This window comes from Giraffa tippelskirchi, chromosome 8 (genome assembly GCF_054371585.1).
Source record: "Giraffa tippelskirchi isolate mGirTip1 chromosome 8, T2T-mGirTip1v1.2.pri, whole genome shotgun sequence".
NCBI lineage: Eukaryota > Metazoa > Chordata > Mammalia > Artiodactyla > Giraffidae > Giraffa > Giraffa tippelskirchi.
In genome coordinates this window covers 126,071,177-126,091,586 of record NC_137282.1, presented here as the reverse complement: position 1 = coordinate 126,091,586, position 20,410 = coordinate 126,071,177, and the positions used below count along the sequence as shown (strand labels likewise).

At 49.8% G+C, this 20,410-nt stretch overlaps 2 protein-coding genes across 4 annotated transcripts; both read right to left on the bottom strand.

The window, feature by feature from the left end:
* On the bottom strand, nt 1–10,967 carry FANCE (FA complementation group E). 3 transcript variants are annotated; one of them, XM_081520143.1, is made up of 10 exons: nt 10,524–10,967; nt 8,604–9,228; nt 7,980–8,024; nt 7,613–7,681; nt 7,178–7,321; nt 6,427–6,550; nt 6,122–6,200; nt 2,930–2,996; nt 1,674–1,799; nt 1–547 (listed from the first exon to the last, which is right to left on the bottom strand). In XM_081520143.1, the coding sequence occupies exons 1-10, from the start codon at nt 10,772–10,774 to the stop codon at nt 446–448; spliced, it is 1,632 nt and encodes a 543-aa protein (XP_081376269.1). In that variant the 5' UTR covers nt 10,775–10,967; the 3' UTR covers nt 1–445. The 3 variants fall into 3 exon arrangements, with proteins under 3 accessions (XP_081376269.1, XP_081376270.1, XP_081376272.1); XM_081520144.1 differs by lacking the exon at nt 7,613–7,681; XM_081520146.1 differs by lacking the exons at nt 1,674–1,799; nt 2,930–2,996 and having other exon boundaries at nt 412–547.
* A 2,003-nt stretch (nt 10,968–12,970) lies between these two features.
* On the bottom strand, nt 12,971–20,026 carry LOC145517519 (putative E3 ubiquitin-protein ligase makorin-1). Its single transcript, XM_081520142.1, has 7 exons — nt 19,736–20,026; nt 19,086–19,330; nt 16,927–17,030; nt 16,553–16,725; nt 16,351–16,442; nt 13,604–13,739; nt 12,971–13,357 (listed from the first exon to the last, which is right to left on the bottom strand). Exons 2-5 carry the CDS (start codon nt 19,162–19,164, stop codon nt 16,403–16,405), a joined length of 396 nt encoding a protein of 131 aa, XP_081376268.1. The 5' UTR covers nt 19,165–19,330; nt 19,736–20,026; the 3' UTR covers nt 12,971–13,357; nt 13,604–13,739; nt 16,351–16,402.
* Nucleotides 20,027–20,410: the final 384 nt, after the last annotated feature.

Here is a 20,410-nt window from a genome sequence, read left to right as displayed (position 1 = left end):
TTGAACCTCTTTTTTTTTTTTTTAATGAAATACCATTGATAAATTATTCAAGTCAGAAACAAGGACACAAAGGATCATCACATCTACACTTGAACACAAGAGATCTGTGCTGAGCACACGTCCCCTGGGCTCCTGGAGTGTCATTGTTGTCCACTCTGGGTCTGCTATGACCCTGCTGAGGCCTGTCTTACAGTGTCTGTCCCCAGAAGTGACAAGGAGGGAGCCCAGGGTCAGAAGCCCTTGGTAATGCAGATCATCTAGCCCCTTAGCCCCAGACCCTTCCCGCCAGCCCCTCTGCAGCCTGGAGCAGGGAGGCAGTTGATCCCTGGGATGGCCAGGTTCAGCCCTGACCCCCAGGCAAGGGGCAGGGTGAGGAGCTGAGGGCAGAAGTGTCCTTTAGGAAGCTGGTGAGGGAGCTTCGGGAGGGTGGTCCTTTGGTAGACAGTCAGGGGGTCAGATGTCTCAGGGCAGCCTGCAGGGGCTTCCTCAGGAAAGTGGTATTGAGTTCCACAGCTGCAGCCAGGCCCAGCCTCTGGGGCTCAGTGATCTGGAGAGGAGGAAGAAGCACGTCAGGACTCCAGCAGCTGATCCCTCCTCTCCCCTATCCTGCCCCTGGGCTCTGTTTAGTTAGAAGAGAGAAATCCAGGACCCAAGGACAACTGAAGATGACTCCCTGAGCAATCTAACTTCCATTAGATGCTACCATGACCAGGAGATGAGTTGGGCAAGTTACTGCATCTCAATTTCCTCATCTATAAAATGGAGCCAATAATAGTATCTTCTCACAGGACTAGTACCTGGAATAAACTGGCAAGTTAACATACATAAAGGGCTTAGAAGGATGCCTGGAACATAGCAGGGGCTACAAGTATCAGCTCAGTGTTGTAGCTCTCTAACCTTATCCCCCACGACCATCCACTCTTGGATTTTTAGGCCTCAGCTACAATGACCTACCTGCCGATCCCCTCGGACATTCAGTGCTTACACAGTTTATTTGGCTGGAATGCCCTTTCCTCCACCTTGGCCTTTAACTACCACCCATCCTTTAAGAGTCAGGAAGCCTGTACCAATTCCCACGACAAACAAGGTTTAGTTGTCCCCTTTTCCTCTGCCATCAGATGCCCTGTGCTTACCTTCACCTGGCTGCTACCGGATATTACAATGATCTGTTTATCATTTCTCTCCCCTCTCACTAGCCCAGTAGGTGCTGGTGGAGAGGTCAAGTCCAGGACAGAAACTGTGATATCGTAATTGTTGATTCCTAATGCCCCAGAAAGCATCTGGCCTACAGCAGTGTTGGCTGGATGAATGAACTCCTAAGCAGCCTCACTTCCCTATTCTTGGACTTGAACTTGTGGTTTCCCTGGCTAACACTCAGGGTTTTCTCCCTGGCAAACATCAAACACCCTCGTGGCAGGATCAAGCAGCAGAGGCTGCCCTTGTGTGTGCTTAGTCACTCAGTTGTGTCTGACTCTGCGACCCCATGGACTGCAGCCTGCCAGGCTCCTCTGTCCATGGGATTTTCCAGGCAAGAATACTGGAGTGGGTTGCCGTGCCCTCCAGGGGATCTTCCCAACCCAGAGATCAAACCCAGGTCTCCCTCATTGCAGGCGGATCCTTTACCGACTGAGCCACCAGGGAAGCCCCACACTTGTGGCCCTATCAGTACTCACGTTGGCCTGATACTTGGTCATCACTGTCAGCAGGAGCTTGGCATAGGCCATGGATGTGGTGGCCGCTGGCGCCTCTTTACAGAGTTTCTCCATCAATACACTGAACTTCTCAGGGGGCATCTCCACCTGCACACATTAGGAGATGGGGCAGTAGCACAAGAAAGGGCCCTGGATTAAACTCCCCAACTCCACCACTTCCTAAGAAGGTGACCCACAACCAAACTGAGCCTCAGGTCACTCAACTAGACTGAGCTTCAGCTTCCACATCTGTAAAATGGGGCTCATGATAGTGAACTCCGAAGACTTTGAAAATGATTTAATGTTATTATGCACATAAAGCCTGGCACACAGGGCTCAGAAAAGCAGTGGTCACTGCTGCACAGGCTCAGATTAGGAGCAAGGGGAGGCCGAGGATCTTTAGCCTGGCTTAGTGGTTGAAGATAAAAGGAGTGAGTGGTCCCAAGCGAGTCCTACCAGCATAATAACAACAGCTCTTCATAATCATAACTTAATAAACACTTATTAGGCATTAGGTACCATTCCGGACATGCTACCCCAATTATACTGTTTAAACCTCACCACAGTCTTACATGGTAGGTGCCATCATCACTCCCCTTTTGCAGATGAGGAAACTGAGGCATAAAGAGGCTAACTACTTGCATTATAAACAAATGAGGCAGACTCTTATGTATTGTTACATGGAAAAACTACCAAAATATCCTGTTAGATGAAAAAAGCAAAGTACAGGGCACTTTGTGTTACAGCTTAGAGCTTGGTATGTTATAACCTATGTAAAAAGCAGGGAAAGAGTAAATTTCAACAGTGTCCTTGTATATATACAGAATCTCTGGGAGGGTTCCACTGCTACCAATAACACTGATTAGCCCTGGGGAGAGGAATCTGGGTGGCTGGGAGGAATTTTTTCACTATATCCTTGTAAGGATATAGTTCAAAAGTGTGAACATTTGAATCTATTACCTATTCAAAAATAAATTAAATTTACCCACACACATCAACAAGTGCCTCCTCCAGGCCACACAGCCAGCAAGAGGCACAGCTGGTATTCACCGTGTAGTCAGCTCTCTGCTCCTGGCCTTTCAAACCCCGGGACCCTCCCCCCAGTGTCAGAGGCACCCGGCTGGAGGGCTGCCATCCTGCTTGCCCCTCCATCCCTAAAGTGGTCAGAAGCCCAGGAGCCCCACGCCCACCCACAGCACAGCAGCGCTTCTTTGTCCATCCCAAGGCAGCCCGCTCACCTGCCGCTCCAGGAGTGACTGCAGCACCAAGAAAGTCTCCTCCTTCAAGGGCAGCTCCAAGATCTGTCTGCAAGTACAGGCCCTAGTGAGGAAAGCTCAGCCTCCCACCAAGCCTGGGGATCTACTGCTCCTACCCCAAGGCAAGGCCCCGGGGACAGTTAAGATCCCCAGCTGCAGAGGAAGTAGTCAGGGACCCCGATGCTGGTAGCCTGGTAGGAGCCGCTGCTGCAGTGCCAGGAAGGCCATGGCCCCAGACCCCTGGGAGCTGACAGTGAAGGCTTTGGCCGAGAGGTACAATGGTTCCCTGAAAAATGACCAAGAGTCGAGAGTGCATCCTGAGCAACAAGGGGAGGGTGACCCAGGGAAGCGGATGATAACGATGGTGGGTATGATGACACATGTGAGGCTTCTGAGAGAAGGCGAGCCCTCTCTGCAGACCCAGCCCTCAGTGAGGTCCACTCCAGCTGCACCTCCTGTCCTCAGCTTGTTGGGAAAGGCAGGATGTCACATGGAAACAGTGTGCCTTCCTGGGTGCACAGACTTGGGTGTGATCTTAGGCTTTTGCACTTGCTGTAGCTGTGTGACCTTTGGCCACCTCCCTCAGCCTCTCTGAGCTTCAGTTTTTTCATCTCTAAGGTGACAGCAGCACAGGACGGCCCGAAGACTGAAGTAACGAATTAAAAGCACGAGAAAGTAGTCGGTAACAGGTGGCTAGTAGTTTTCTGGAGATTGTCCCCTTCTCATGCGATACTTAGCATTTTATATTTCATGTTGATGTCCAGTGGGGTCTCACCTACTCATTATTTCTATATGTCTGTATCTTAACTCCCCAATTTGATACCCAAATTTAACACTAATTTTATAACAGTATTTGAGCACTTCAGTTCAGTTCAGTCGCTCAGTCGTGTCCGACTCTTTGCGACCCCATGAACCGCAGCACGCCAGGCCTCCCTGTCCATCACCAGCTCCCGGAGTCCACCCAAACCCATGTGCATCGAGTCGATGATGCCATCCAACCATCTCATCCTCTGTTGTTCCCTTCTCCTCCTGCCCTCAATCTTTCCCAGCATCAGGGTCTTTTCCAATGAGGTAGCTCTTCGCATCAAGTGGCCAAAGTATTGGAGTTTCAGCTTCAACATCATTCCTTCCAATGAACACCCAGGACTGATCTCCTTTAGGATGGACTGGTTGGATCTCCTTGCAGTCCAAGGGACTCTCAAGAGTCTTCTCCAACACCACAGTTCAAAAGCATCAATTCTGCGGCTCTCAGCTTTCTTCACAGTCCAACTCTCACATCCATACGTGACCACTGGAAAAACCATAGCCTTGACTAGACGGACCTTTGTTGGCCAAGTAATGTCTCTGCTTTTTAATATGCTATCTAGGTTGGTCATAACTTTCCTTCCAAGGAGTAAGTGTCTTTTAATTTCATGGCTGCAATCACCATCAGCAGTGATTCTGGAGCCCAAAAAAATAAAGTCTGACACTGTTTGCCCATCTATTTGCCATGAAGTGATAGGACCAGATGCCATGATCTTAGTTTTCTGAACGTTGAGCTTTAAGCCAACTTTTTCACTCTCCTCTTTCACTTTCATCAAGAGGCTCTTTAGTTCTTCTTCACTTTCTGCCATAAGGGTGGTGTCATCTGCATATCTGAGGTTATTGATATTTCTCCCGGCAATCTTGATTCCAGCTTGTGCTTCCTCCAGCCCAGCGTTTCTCATGATGTACTCTGCATATAAGTTAAATAAGCAGGGTGACAATATACAGCCTTGACGGACTCCTTTTCCTATTTGGAACCAGTCTGTTGTTCCATGTCCAGTTCTAACTGTTGCTTCTTGACCTGCATACAGATTTCTCAAGAGGCAGGTCAGGTGGTCTGGTATTCCCGTCTCTTTCAGAATTTTCCACAGTTTATTGTGATCCACACAAGTCAAAGGCTTTGGCATAGTCAATAAAGCAGAAATAGATGTTTTTCTGGAACCCTCTTGCTTTTTTGATGATCCAGCGGATGTTGGCAATTTGATCTCTGGTTCCTCTGCCTTTTTTAAAACCAGCTTGAACATCTGGAAGTTCACGGTTCACATATTGCTGAAGCCTGGCTTGGAGAATTTTAAGCATTACTTTACTAGCGTGTGACATGAGTGCAATTGTGCGGTAATTTAAGCATTCTTTGGCATTGCCTTTCTTTTGGGATTGGAATGAAAACTGACTTTTTCCAGTCCTGTGGCCACTGCTGAGTTTTCCATATTTGCTGGCAATATTGAGTGCAGCACTTTCACAGCGTCATCTTTCAGGATTTGAAATAGCTCAACTGGAATTCCATCGCCTCCACTAGCTTTGTTCATAGTGATGCTTCCTAAGGCCCACTTGACTTCACATTCCAGAATGTCTGGCTCTAGGTGAGTGATCACACCATTGTGGTTATCTGGGTCATAAAGATCTTTTCTGTGCAATTCTTCTGTGTATTCTTGGCACCTCTTCTTAATATCTTCTGCTTCTGTTAGGTCCATACCATTTCTGTCCTTTATTGAGCCCATCTTTGCATGAAATGTTCCCTTGGTATCTCTAATTTTTTTGAAGAGATCTCTAGTCTTTCCCATTCTATTGTTTTCATCTATTTCTTTGCATTGATTTGAGCACTTACTAGGTGCCAAATAATGTGCTGAGGTCTTCATGTGCATTATCACACTTAATATCTAGAAAAATCCTACACAGTTCATGTGTGGAAGCAGAGGCTCAGAGAGATAGAACAACCTGATTAAACTTGCACATTTAAAGGCAAAGTTGAAAGATAAAAAAAATAAAAGCCAAGGTTGAGGTTTTCACCCATGTCTGTCTGACTCCAGAGCCAATGCGCTGAACCACGATATCATGTTCCAACTATGCTGAGAACTCAAGAACAGCAGCACCAGCCTCTTCTCCACATTCCCTGGGGCACCTGGCACAGAAGTCTGGCCCCCTGGGCTGGGGAAGGGACATGGTGTGGCAACTTACAAGGACTTACAGTGGTAAGGCACAAAGCCAGGCTCAGGTCAGCGAGAGCGGGCATTGGCTGTGCCACTGCCTATATTTCAGGCACTTTTGGGCACAGGGCCTGGTGCCCATTCAGCTCCAATTCCAGAATGCCAAGAGCAGGCTTGGCCAGGGGAGGAGGTGTGGGTGGGGCCAGCAGGGGTGCCTGTCACTTACCCCAGCATTAGAACCTGCACATCTGGCTCCAGGGCCTTGTCCTTTGTAAGGCAACACAGTAACTCTGTTTGAGCTGGACCTGGGTGGGCGACAGCAGATAAGAGAAGTATGGGGGAAGACGGCAGGAGAGGAGGGGATTGGCAGGGAACAAAATCCCAGCTCATTACAGGGGGCAGCATCAGGGAAGCAACTGGTATCTTTACTCCCTGAATACCCAACTTCTGCCAGGACCACCCAGGGGAGGTGAAGGATGCTGGGAACAGAGAGGGCAGAGCTACCGGGCCTGGGGCCTGTTCTAAAATTACCTATTCCTGGGGCTTGGAGCACAGGGCCAAGGAGGGCTCTGCAGACAGCATAGGGATACTTGGTACAGAAGGAGGTCAGGGCAGTTGTGAGCAGGCGGGAGGCTGAGGAAGTCAGGGAGAGAATCTACAGCCAATGGGGAGGAAATTATTAATTAATTGCTTCTTCCCTCCAACAAATATTTATCAGACACATTTCAGAGGCTTATACATTATACCAGGCTTCCCCAATGGCTCAGCGGTTAGAGAATATGCCTGCAATGCAGGAGATGCGGCAGGAGGAGCTGCAGATTCTATCCCTGGGTCAGGAAGATCCCCCAGGGAAAGCAATGGCAACCCACTCCAGTATTGTTGCCTGGAAAATCCCATGGACAGAGGAGCCTGGCAGGCTACAGTCCATGGGGTCACAAAGAGTCAGACACGACTGAGCAACTAAACACAAACACATACATTACAGTGACAAAAAAGTTCTTTTATCCAGGACCCACACAGATCTACCCACTGGCAAGGACACATAGCTCCCTTCCCCAGCTCCCATATCCCTTCAGCTTTTGTAAGAATCTGGGGCCCAAGAGGGATGAGTTAGATGCCCCATAGGTAGATGGCCTAGGGGTCTATGCCCTTCCCTTGCCCCCAGCACCCAGGACAGGCCAGATGTGTGCAAGGCTGGGAACTTCCTCTGGCATCCTGCTGAGGGCTCAGACTCCCCACCCCTCCAGTCCCAGACACTTCATATGCATCCCAGAGCACCTACCCGTCCAAGGAAGAGGTTCCTGGTCAGCACAGTGGCATTGCCCAGGCTGAGGTCTGGTGACAGGGCCAGCAGCCAGGTGCAGAGCTGGAGGAGACCCGTGTCCAGGAGCTGCGGGAGCTGCAGCTGGGCACACAGCAGGTCCACCTGCCAAGAATGGGGGAGGGTCCCAGGACACTCAGCCTGTCTTGGCTGAACTGTCTCAAGCCAACCAGGCAGAAGAGGCAGGGCCAGGACACCCCAGGGTAAGGTAAGGCGGGAGAGCCGCCCTATGGGAACCAAGGGCCAAAAGAAACCACTGCGGGGGACCCCTGCCCCTAAGAGAACAAAAAACCCAACCAAATCCCCTTCCCAAATTCCCACATGAGGCAGGGGAACAGAAATTTAAATGGAGACAGGGACCGTGTCCTCGGGGCCAGGCAGGCTTTCTGGACTCACATGATCAGGACTGCACTCCTGGAGAAGCTGCAGCTCAACCGGTGGGGTGCCCTCCAGTCCTTCCAACCCCTGAGAGGGCGAATGCCATGTTAGGGCTGGCAGACCCCTCAGTCACTGAGGTCACCCCTTCAATTGGCAGAGTGGGTGGGTGAGGACCCCAGAAGGTGCTACTGGAGGAGAAGAACTTGCCAGGGGTTAGAACAACATATGTGGGCCAAGAAAAGCCTTCGCACAGATGATTAGACATTCACTTCCCACCCCCCACCCCCACTGAACAGCTGTGCCTCACTGCGGGCTTCCCTGGGAGTGGCTGGGGTCCAGGAAGAGGTGGAAGAAGGGCTGTAGAGAGCAGGGTAGGGCAAGTCACCTTCCCGAGGGTCTTGAGCAGCTGCTGCAGCCTGGGAACCTGGTCCTGCAGAGGAGAGCCGGGTCACTGCCAAGCCCCCACCCACGCAGCACGGCCCCCGGTCATGGCCATGGTCCCAGCCCTCTCTGCTAGAAGGCCCCAGGTCAGTGGGAGCTAGTGGGCAAAGAAGACTCAAGAGAGTCAGAACATGAAGCCTAAACTTTACAAAGTGCTTCAGAACTCAAACTAGACAGGGCCCTTGTAAATCCAACTGAACAGACTTGTCTTCTTTGCATCCATCCTGATGGGACTAGACCAGGCCCTGGGCTGGGAGGTCAAGCTGGATGCTGGGACTATTCCCCCATTTCCCATAAGATGGGGCGGCAGGGGTAGCTCCAGAGCCTTTCCTCTTCCCCGGTACCCCTGACCTCACAATACTAATCATTAGGTCAAGGGTTCCTACCTCCAGCCCCTCCCTTCCCTACCCTCTTTTCAGAAGCCTGTAGAGCAGAAACTACATTCCCTCAACCTCACCTCCTGCCCCTTGCTACAGTCATTCCAAAGGGGAAACAGTGTCCCAACCAGCTTTTGCCCAGTATGAACCCTCCACTCCAAAATATTAAAGCAGCCGCCTCACCCTAGTACCTGGATCACTTTGGGCAACTCCAAACTCTCAGGTAGGCCCTTAGCATCCTTTAAACTCTGACCAGCCTCACTGGGCTCAGGTCCCATGACAGGTTGGTGCGTAATGCATGATGCACCTCCTCCATCAGCTAGGGATTCCGAAGATTCACGTTCAGGTCTCTTCTCATGACCTTCTTCTTCCTCTTCTTCCTTTTCCAAACACCGGAGCCTTTTGGGGGCCCTCTCCTCCTCAGGACTGACAGGGTCTTCCTCTGGCTCCTTCTTGCGTTTCCCAGGCTGCTGGGAGTCCTTCTCCTCCTCCTGCCCTTCTCCTTCAGAATCTGGAGCCAGGGACAACCTCAACTTCCTGCCCCCTTGGCCCAGCTGCCTACACAGGCCTTGGAGCTGTCTCTGGCACCTTTTAGACAGTGGGGACGCTCCATCAGTGGAGACACCAGCACTCAGATCCCTTCGCAGAAATTCTCCAAGGGCCCGGAGCCAGGGATCAGGGTCAGGGCTTGGATCCTGACTCGCAACCTGCAGCACAGGGAGGAGCCTGCTTTCGGGCAGCGATGGCCAAACAGCCATGAGCAAGGACATCAAGTTTCTCCGGCATAACGGGGGCAATCGCAGCAGCAGTGGTTTCCTGGGTAGCAGAGGGAGGGCACGATTAGGAGCATCTCGGTGAAAGGAACACAGGGCAGGCTGGACAGAGTTGGAGGCTACATGGCACCAGACAGAAGTGGCTGGGCAGCGCTGGAAGGCAGCGCTCTGAGAGTCAGCACCTGAGAGTCAGTGTGGATGGAAGTGGAGACAACATGGAAATCACTCAACAAGTGAGCATCTATTCTACACTACACGAGGCCCTGCTCTTTGACATCTCCTGCTTCAGCTCAAAAATTGGAACCTACCCTGTGATCCATCACTTCATGGCAAATAGATGGGGAAACGATGGAGAAAATGAGAGACTATTTTCCTGGGCTCCAAAATCACTGAAGATGGTGACTGCAGCCATGAAACTAAAAGACACTTGCTCCTTGGAAGAAAAGCTACGACCAACCTGGACAGCATACTAAAAAGCAGAGACATTGCTTTACCAACAAAAGTCCGTCTAGTCCAAGCTATGGTTTTTCCAGTAGTCATGTATGGATGTGAGAGTTGGACTAGAAAGAAAGCTGAGCGCCGAAGAATTGATGCTTTTGAACTGTGGTGTTGGAGAAGACTCTTGAGAATTCCTTGGACTGCAAGGAGATCCAACCAGTCAATCCTAAAGGAAATCAGTCCTTAACATTCATTGGAAGGACTGAGGCTGAAGCTGAAACTCCAATCCTTTGGCCACCTGTTGCGAAGAACTGACTCATTTAAAAAGACCCTGATGCTGGGAAAGATTGAAGGCGGGAGGAGACGGGGACAACAGAGAATGAGATGGTTGGATGCCATCACCGACGGGATGGACATGAGTTTGAGCAAGCTCTGGGAGTTGGTGATGGACAGGGAGGCCTGGCGTGCTGCAGTCCATGGGGTCGCAAAGAGTCGGACCGACTGAGTGACTGAACTGAACTGAACCCTGTAATAGATCCATGCCTGTTTTATGTAAACATGAAAAAAAAAAAAGTCCTTTCTGAAATTTTATGTAAAAATGATACTCCAGAACACTGAGCAGTGCTTAGTCTGCAGCCCTGTGCTCCCCTCGGCAGTCCTGGAACTCACAGGGTCACCACCCTTCACGCTTCTGCACCTCTCAGTACGTGACTCTGCTATTTGTGATCACACACAAAGACACTTGGGATATGTGAGGCAGGAAAGAAACCTTTTATTTATTTGTGTGTGAGGGGCGTTAAAAACACATCTAGAGCAGCGGGTAGCGCCAGCTCCTGCTTCACACGACTCTAGAGGATGAGGGCACCGACAGGGCCGGAGGAACGCGGGCGGACGACTTACAGCTCCAGGCGACAGTCCGGGCCCTCCAAGACGGGCTCCTCCCAGCACAGCGCCTCGAGGACGCCGCCCCAGGGAAAGGGCTCCCCGCCGCGGCCGCTCAGTGTCCGCAGCACCCCCAGACCGCGCCGCGCCCCGTCGGGCCCGGCCTGCAGCGCCTGCAGCAGGAGGCGGCCGGGAGCCTCCAGCCGAGCCCAGGGCTCCGCCGGCTCTGCGTCCTCAGCCCGAGCGGGCCCAGCCTCCGAGGCCTCCATGCCCGGGGTCGGGGAGTCGCGTCGCCCCGCGCTCCGGTTTCGGGCCTCAGTTCCGGGGCCTGGGGAAAGGGAGGCTGAGGACAGCGCCGCTCCAGTCAAGTTCTCGCCTCAGCGCTGGGGGATGCCGGGCCAGCGCGCGGGACTCCAGCCGTCAGGAAAAGAAGGAAGCGGGAGGTGCGGCTAGGGGCGGGGCGCGGGGGAAAGCCGGAAGGGGCGGGGCCGGGATGCGCCGGGCCGGAAGCAGGAACCGAGCAGGGGAGGGGGCCAAGGCCGACTGCCTGTCTGCTGACGGGGCGGGGCAGAGTTGGGGCGGGGCTACAAAGAAATAGGCTTGTGGGCGGGGTCATGCAAGAGATTGGGTGGGACAGGGCTTGATGGAGGAGCGGGTCCTTGCTTTCCTTCGGGTAAGCGATGGGGGCGGAGGTACAGAATGGACATCAGGGGCCCTCTTGGTTGTATTCAGTACTTCTGGATCCAAGCCTTATTTAATTTAAACTGACGCCCATGTTGCTCGTATATCATGGGCTTTGGCATAGGATTTCATCATAAAACACCGTAAGGTCACCTCTTCTTCCACAGGCCATCAACTGCCATCATTTGAGTTTCAGCCCTCTCCAGAAGTATTTGATGTATAAGTACACCAGAGAATGGGAGTTGCAGTAAAATCTAATGTTATCTATATAGCAGAAAGCCTTGCTACTGTAATCTTCCTCTCAGAGATCAAGAAGTGGCCTTGCTGTGGCTGTTTATAAAGGACCAAGAGAGCCTCCACTTCCCAGTGTTTCAGCTTAGGGAAATCTGGAGGAGGCAAGTCTTCCCGCGAAGGGAGGGATCATAGCAGAGGATGGAAATAAAGGCAGAGGGGAGAAGAGCTTCACAGTACTCCCATAAAGCCTCCTTTGGGTGCCAGCTTGTTTTTCTGTCTTCCCAGCTTCTGGTACCATGCATACATCCACTCAATCAGTAAGCCTTTTACTGATCACCTAGGGCTTAGGATACAGGGAACAAAATAAAGACCCTTGCTCTCATTGTTGCTGACGCTCTGGGAGGAAACAGACAACTGAATAAGTAAACAACAGACTGACTGTTTGTGATAGGAGGGAACAGAGATAGAGTGAGGTAGTTTTAAATAGGTGGTCAGGCAAGATGAACCTAAAGGAGATAAGGAAGTGAGCCAGGTAGAGGTCTTTGAGGAGACCATTTCGGGAAGAGGGTTATGGTTAGGCTTTGAGCAGTAGCCTGGCTGGAGCTGAGTGCCCCTGCACTGGGAGAGAAATGAGATTGGAAAGATAACCAGACCAGATTTTGTGAGGCCTTGAGGTCTCAGAGGGAAATTTGTCTTTTGCTCTGAATAGTATGTGAAGCCATAAGCATATTTTGAGCTGGATCTGATTTCCATTAGAGTCAGTTTTATAATTTTTCCAAAATGATTTCAAGGGAGCTGCTGGATAGGACTGGACTTCCCAGGTGACTCAGTGGTAAAGAATCCACCCGCCAAGAGTCTGGGAACATCCACTAGAGGAGGAAATGGCAACCCACTCCAGTATTCGTGCCTGGGAAAGCCCATGGACAGAGGAGCCTGGAGGGCTACAATGCATGGGATCACAAACAGTTGGACATGACTGAAGTGACTGAACAACAACATTGGAAAGGAGTAAGGAGGATTTCTTAGATAGTGCCTGCTTTGCAAAGGCCAAAACAGTAGGAAAGAAATTTCTTCCAGGAACCTCTCTCTCAGGCTATCAGTTCTAACTTCATAAAAGATGTTTTTGGTCTTCTAATGATGTTGGGGGCAAGGAGTTGGGGAGGCCCTGATAAGTAGTGGGCAGGGCCAAGAATGCTAAACAGCCTTCAATGCCTTGCCCATCCTCAACAAACAAATAAAGCTTTACTTTGTAGTGGCTGTAGCTCATGCCCTTCGAGATCTGCATTCTAGCTGATGGGAAGGAGATGAGGGAGAAAAGTTCTTAAAAAGTGTTCTCTAAAAGTGTGGTTCAAGATCCCTGAAGGAATACTCAAGATCCTTTCATGGGATTCCTATTTGCCCTTTCTTATCTCATTCTCTTATGGGCATAAAGTGAAGTTTTCCAAAAGCCAAATGACAAGTGATACTGCAACAGATTAAGTGCAGAAGCAACCCCTTGGTTGGGATGGGGGCACGCCTGGGGTATAAGCAGACTCTTCAGACACCAGGAGTGATGGTTTAGGTGCATTTTATTGGTTTCCTTCAGAATCCTTTTACAAAAGAGCAAAGTTAAAAACCAAGTCCCTGCCAAGACACTGAGATCCCTACCCCCTTCCCCACATTCCCCAGCTGTGTCACTGCTGCAGTTCATGAGGGTGGAGGGCTTGCTACTTTCGTCCCTTACCAAGTCCCCAAAGGGGAAATACCTACCACCTGGCAACCCCTGCCCCTCAGCCCCATCCCCTACACATTGATCCTGGTTATAGCAGGCAGTGGTAAGAACTATTGGGATCCAGGAGGAGTTCTGAACCCCAGAAGGCCATGCCCAGGGCACAGTCCATGAAGAACACTTCCTCTTCTGGCTTGGTACCCCCTAGGAACACTGGTGTGCCCACCACCTGGGGATAGAAAAAGAAATAAGTGAAAACCCATCAGCTTCAGTTCTAGTCGTGCCTGGCACCAGAGAAGCAAGGCTGACACACAGGTTGGGCAGGTTGTACATAGCACAAAAGTACCACATCCACACAGGCCCCATCAATGTCATAGATATCATATGTAGGTTTTACACTTATCAGACATTTATTATAAAGCATAACTAGCAGCCTTCCCAACCTCCATATCCCTGCTATTACCACCTCACTCACAGAGGCCAGCTGCACACTCTCAGGCCAGAGAGGATCAAAACTCGGGGCCTCGTCTGGGAGCTGGTGCAGGTAAATGCAGTCAGATTTGAAAGGGCAGTGGCCATTCCCCCGCATGAAGAACCGGCATTGAATCTGGCTATGAGAGGGCAGAAGGAGAGAAGACCATCACCTTCAAGCCCAGTTGCCCCAGGAACAAGGGCCAACATGTAAGGTTGGGTAGGCTGTACACAGCATAAAGATGCCACATCCATGCTGGCACCTCTGGCATCATCCTAAAGGAAATCAACCCTGAATATTCATTGAAAGGACTCATGCTGAAGCTGAAGCTCCAATACTCTGGCCACCTGATGCAAAGAGCCGACTCATTGGAAAAGACCCTGATGCTGGCAAAGATCGAAGGCAGGAGGAGAAGCAGGCAATAGAGAATGAGATGGTTGGAGGCATCCTCGACTCAATGGACAAGAGCTTGAGCAAAGCACAGGAGATGGTGAAGGACAGGGAAGGCTGGCGTGCTGCAATCCATGGGGTCGCAAAGAATCAGACACGACTTAGTGACTGGAGTGAGCAAATCAAGAACTAACATCAAAGTCAAGTGTAGATGTTAATGACAGTTATTTCCCAGCAGATGGCAGTAAAGTGTCTTAAGTGGTACCTTTCTCTCAATTCCCACAGAGTCTATTTGGGACAGCAGTGACTCTGGGAATCTCCTTTCCTTCTTTGAACTAAGTTTCAATAAAACCACCTAAGGAGGGAGAACGGATAATCCTGCAAAGTGTCTCTGTAACTAGTTTAGAACAATGCTCTCAGAGGGGTGGTCTTAAAGTAAAGTGAAGTCACTCAGTCGTGTCCGACTCTTAGTGACCCCATGGACTGTAGCCTGCCAGGCTCTTCTGTCCATGGGGTTTTCCAGGCAAGAATACTGGAGTGGGTTGCCATTTCCTTATGATTTGGTAATTGCTAGCTAATGAAATTTGATTAAGAAGTCTCCCACTTCTGAGATTTCAAATTTTACTCTGTGAAAGGTCAGATACAGGAAGGGTTTGTGGGCAACTTGTGATCTGCTTAAGTAGGAACAGCGTTTTCTTGCACAGAAAGATGGATGAGAAGGAGAAAAAGATAAAGCGCTTTATTTGTAGCCTTTTTCCTGCATCATCAACTTTCTGCTTGACACCAGTGCATTTGAGTCTTTCCCACTTTCTGCAGTGCCAGCATGAAGGCAGGATCCCTTTGGCCACCAAGCTGGGAGCGGGGAGTCCCTCTAAATCACTGCCCCTCTTCCTCTTCTTACCATTTGACCAAAGCTAGTATTAGGGACCCGTCCATCCAGACGGTGATGAAAAGCCCCCGACTCAGCCATGGGACTTCCCTGGCGGTCCAGTGGGTAAGACTCCATTGGAAGGGGGGATGGGTTCAACCCCTGGTCGGGGAAATAAGATCCCATACGCCTTGCTGCATGACCAAAAGAAAAAAAGCCCCCCACTCGATCGGACCAGATTCTCCATTAGCCTCTCCCGCTCGGTCTCACGTGACACCGGTCCTGTGGCGGCCTGTGCTGGAAGTGCTCATCATCTTAGTTTCCCTTCTTCCTCTCACATCAGTATCCGCCCCACCATTCCTTCCAGTCCACGCTAGGAGTCAGAATGCCTGGGTTCAAGCCCCACTTCCTCACTTAAGCCCTATAGACCTTTCCTAGGTTTCTTCCGCAATGTGAGGAGAGTAGGAGTCCCACTCACAGTGTTTGTGACCTGCAGTGTCTGTCGTACGTAATGAACCCTCCATGATGTTGTCTCCTATCACACCTGGGCCTGGGTGCTCCCTTCTGGCTCCAACGACTTCTGAACACTCCCAACTGGTATTCAGCCACCAGGATTTCCCCGCTTCGACCTCCCTCTGCCTGAGTGCTTCCATTTTCTCTTCCCAAGGAGCCCTTACACCTCCTCCAACGCCCAGCTCAAACACCTCCCCTCTGTGAGACTCCACCTAGGTTTGTTCGCAGTAACTTTGTTGAGGCAGTTATTCGAGTTCACAGACAAAATTCAGGTAGCGACTAGGTCTTTTTATGCCACTCTCTATCCAGATATACTTTGCATACATCAAGTGTAATAAACTCTTTGGGAAGGTAGAATTAAAAACTTGGAATTGTAACTAATTCTAGCTTTTAGATAAAAGCCTACCGTCCCCAAGAGATGAAAACCTACTCAACTTTACCCCATCTCCAAGGGCTGCATTTCAGTGTCTTCAGAGACCCCGTATTTTCAAAAATTATGTAAGAAACAAGTTGTATTCATATCAGTTTACTTTCCTGATTTAAATGTCTTCTTTTTGTTTGGCCATGCTGCACAGCTTGTGGGATCTTAGTTCCTCTACCAGGAAAAGAATCCTGGGCCCAAGCAGTGAAAACTGAGTCCTAACTACTGGGCTATTCCCATACTTTACTGCTTAAAAAAAAAAAAAAGAAAATTAGAAATAAAAGCCAAGCCAGGTTTCTCATCATGCTGAGAGATCCTGCATGGATCCAGAGCCAGGATAGAGGAGGAACTTGACCTTGACTGGCTCGGTCACTCTTGTTACCCACTGGGCTTTCTGAAATAGTGGAAATAGCTCACACTCTTGCTTGCCATCTCCATCACTCTGCGTTCCCAGGACTCCACACTGGGAACCCCGGGGGAGTGGGAATGGATCAGGGGTTGCTTTCCTTCCTTCCTAACACACATCACATTCCCGCCCCCGCCCCCCCCCAGTTTCACCTGGTCTGAGCCTTGAAGTTCCTGATGAGTTGCTCCTTCTCAGGTCCCTTGCTCACCCAGAACCTGCAGGGGATGATGTAGCTGGAATGGACCTGCGAGTGGGGTGGGGGAAGGGGAGTGGAAGGTGAAGAGGAGTAGTCACAAGCCCACCCCTCCATGGGGCCTTTCCCCCACTCCCGGCTGGCCTTTCCAAGACCCTTACTTGATGACACCGGGTGGGAAGTCCCCTCGGCTCTTCCGCCAGGCGCACAGGCCTCCCAGGCAGTGGGCGTGGCTGCAGTTGGGCAGGATGCCGAAGATCCGCTCGGCCTCCGGCTTGTCCCACACCTTGTCCATGCAGATGCCACACACGACGTCCTGACTGTCCTGCACCCTCTGCAGCCACAGGCAGGGTCAGAGCACATCCCCCGACCCCACCCTGCCAACACACAGACAGACAGACACACAGACAGACAGACAGACACACGCACACACTGCTACCCCAAATACAGCCCCAGGACCACAGAGCCCTCCTCCAGCAGGTCTGGGCATCCCACAGGTCCAGCATGGTGTCCTCCCCTGATCCCCCTCCACTACCTGCTGCACCTCAAGGTCTAAGCTCTGAAATGGGGCCAGAAACTCCCGGACAGGATCTGACTGAGGTGGAGGCTTCAGGAAGTAGTGGTGATCACCATCAGCAACTGTTGGGGAAAAACTGGATCCATTCATTCATTTCCTCATTCATGTGGCATCTACTGAGAATCTGCTGCACACAAGGCCCTGTGAGCACACGAAGTTCTTTGGCCCAGTAGTTCAGAGTCTGTCTCTAACACAACTGTTTGGACCCGTGCCATTCATTGGGCTTTCCTGGTGGCTCAGACAGTTAAGAATCTGCCTGCAACGCAAGAGACCCTGGCTCCATCCCTGAGTAGGGAAGATCCTCTGGAGGAGAAAATGACAACCCACTCTAGTATTCTTGCCTGGAGAATTCAGTGGACAGAGAAGCCTGGCCAGCTATAGTCCATGGGGTCTCAAGGAGTTCAACATGATGGAGTATGACAGCCACCTGCCATGCGTGGCTATCAAATACTTGAGATGGAGCTAGTCTGAACTCAGATGTGTTGCAAGGGTGAAATACAGATGAGATGTTGCAGCTTAATAGCCCAAAGAGTCTAAAATGTTTTACTAATAATTTTATATTGATTACATATAGAAATGACATTTGATATGTAATTTTTGATATATCGGCTTAAAATATTAAAATTAATTTCACCCATTGATTTTTACTTTTTTTAAAATGAGGCTACTAGAAAAATTTTAAGTACATATGTGAATTGTAAAATGGTGCAACCATTTTGGAAAACGTTTGGTGGTTCCTCAAAATATTAAACATAGGGTTAACATATGATGCAGTATATACTCAAGAGAAATGAAAAGATACATCTGCATAAAAACTTGCACATAAGTGTTCATAGCAACATTATTTATAATAGGCAAAAAGAAAAAACCACCCAAGTATCCATCAACTGATGAATGAATAAAACAAAATGTGGTATATATTCATACAATGGGATATTATTTGGCCATAAAAGGGAATGAAGTGGCAACCCACTCCAGTATCCTTGCCTGGGAAATCCCATGGACAGAGGAGCCTGCCAGGCTGCAGTCCACAGGGTCACAAAAGAGTCAGACACGACTAAACAACAATAGTTCTTATTACACAGGATATAGTAAGGATTAAATGTACTGTTGCGTGAAAAAAAAAGGGGGGAATGAAATACTTAAATATGCTGCAACCTGGATGAACCTAGAAAATATTACATACTAAATAAAAGAAACCAGATACAAAACAGCCATAGAATGTGCATGATTCTATTTATATGAAATGTCCAGAATATGTAAATCCTTAGAGACCGAAAATAGAGTAGTGGTTCCCAGTGGCTAGGAAGGGTTGTGGATGGAGAGTGACTGCTAATGGATTTCTTTTGAGATAATGAAAATCTTCTAAAATTAAATAGTGCTACTAATAAGAACCTACTGTACAGCACACGCAACTCTACTCAATACTCTGAAATGACCTATGTGGGAAATGAATCTAAAAAATCATGGAGATATGTGCATATGTAACTGATTCACTTTGTTGTACAGAAGAACTAACACAACACTATAAATCAATAGACTCCAATAAAAGTTAATTTGAAAAACAGTACTATTTATACAACTCTGAACATACTGTACTACGTTAAATTGTACACTTTAAATTGGTGAAATTTTTGGTTTGTGAATTACATCTCAATAAAGCTGATTCAAAAAATTATATATTTCTGTTGAACAGCACTGAATTAGAGCAATAATTTAAAAAGTAGCCCCTAATATTTAGTGTTTACTCTGTGCCAGGTACTGGGCTAAGCACATCACATGTACGAATTTGTCACAACCCTGTGAGATAGGGAATATTATCAGTGCCTTTTTGCAGATGAGGCAGTCGAGGCCCCGAGAGGTTAAGTGGCTTGTTCAAGGTCACACAGTTCCAAAGCGGTGGAGCCAGCATTTGGAATTAGGTGGTTTCATTCCACAGGCACATGGTATTCTGCTTCTAGAACATGGGGAGCACCAGAGCTGGAGGAGGTTTTCCCTCTGGCTGGGAATCTTGAGGATGGAGACTGGTGGAAGGAAATAGCCCTGCTTGGAGACAGAGCAGGGACCCTGGCCTCAGATCCTACTTGTGCCCACCTGCAGTGCCCCCGATGACTCACATGATAGTGACAGGGACTTCCAGGAGCTGCCACCAGCGTCCTCAACGTTGCTGAACAGCGCCTCCGGGCCAAGATCCATGTCCGGGTTAGTCCCTACGCAGCCCCAGCTGATGGTCACAGAGGGCAGGTAGGAGGGCTCGGAGCCCCTGCGGGTCAGCTCCAGCCGGGGCCCTGGCAGGGCAACGTGGGGCTCCGAATGGCGGCGGCCCCACTCGAGGTGACGGGAAGACGGCAGGTGCTGGTAGCTGTTGGAGGTGTGGGAAGAGACGCATGAGAAGACAGGGCTAACCCTGCCGGGGCTCAGAGCCCGCTCCGCCCAGAACCTGGAGCTTAGAGGGTACAGCAGCCTCTGGGAAGATGCACAGTCCATAAGGGACTGTTCCTCCTGAGTCCCCCAGCCCTCTCCCCACTGGAGGAGAAGAGATGCAGGCAACTTCCCTGGTGGTCCAGTGGCTAAGACTTCATGCTCCCAAGGCAGGGGGCCCCAGGTTCGATCCCTGGTCTGGGAACTAGATCCTAAGTGCTGCAACTAAACAGCCTGCATGACCCAATGAAGATCAGATATCCTGCGTGCCACAATTAAGACCTAGCACAGCCAACTAAATAACTAAATAAAAATAAATATTAAAAAGAAAAGAAGAGGTGCTTACCTGCATCCATCTTCATGGAAGCAGAAGCCTCGCTGGAAATATCTGCAGACCTGGGATGCCTTCTGGTCCCAAGGCAAGCAGTGGCTGGACCTCCAGTGACAGGGCCCTCGGTCAACATTCCTAAGAGATCATGCCCAGCCCCATTTTAGTACCTGCCTCTGCGATCCTTCTCGAAAGAGGCTGTGTGACATGAAGGCTCAGGATCCAGGCTTGGTCCTATGTTCAAATCCTGCCTCTGCTGGATAATGATCCCTGGGTGGTAACTCAACTTCCCTAAAGCTTGATTTCCTCACCCTTAAAAACAAGAGTAGCGGGCACTTCCCTGGTGGTCCAGTGGCTAAGACTCCATGCTTCCAATGCAGGGGGCCTGGGTTTGATCCCTGGCCAGGGAACTAGATCCCATATGCTGCAACTAAGACCTAGCACAACCAAAAATGAGTAAATAAAAAAATATATATATATGTATATATTTTTTTAATATATGTATTTTTAAATGAGAGTAACAATGCCTCCTGTTACCTCAGGGTCATTGTGAGGGTTTTTTAAAATTTCATACAATGTACACAGCAGGTGCTCAGTAAATCATAGTGATCACTGTTACTTTCTGCAAGCACAGGGTCTTGTGGGCTCTGGAGTCAGAATTCTGGGTTCAGCTTCTAGAACCAGGGCCAGCTC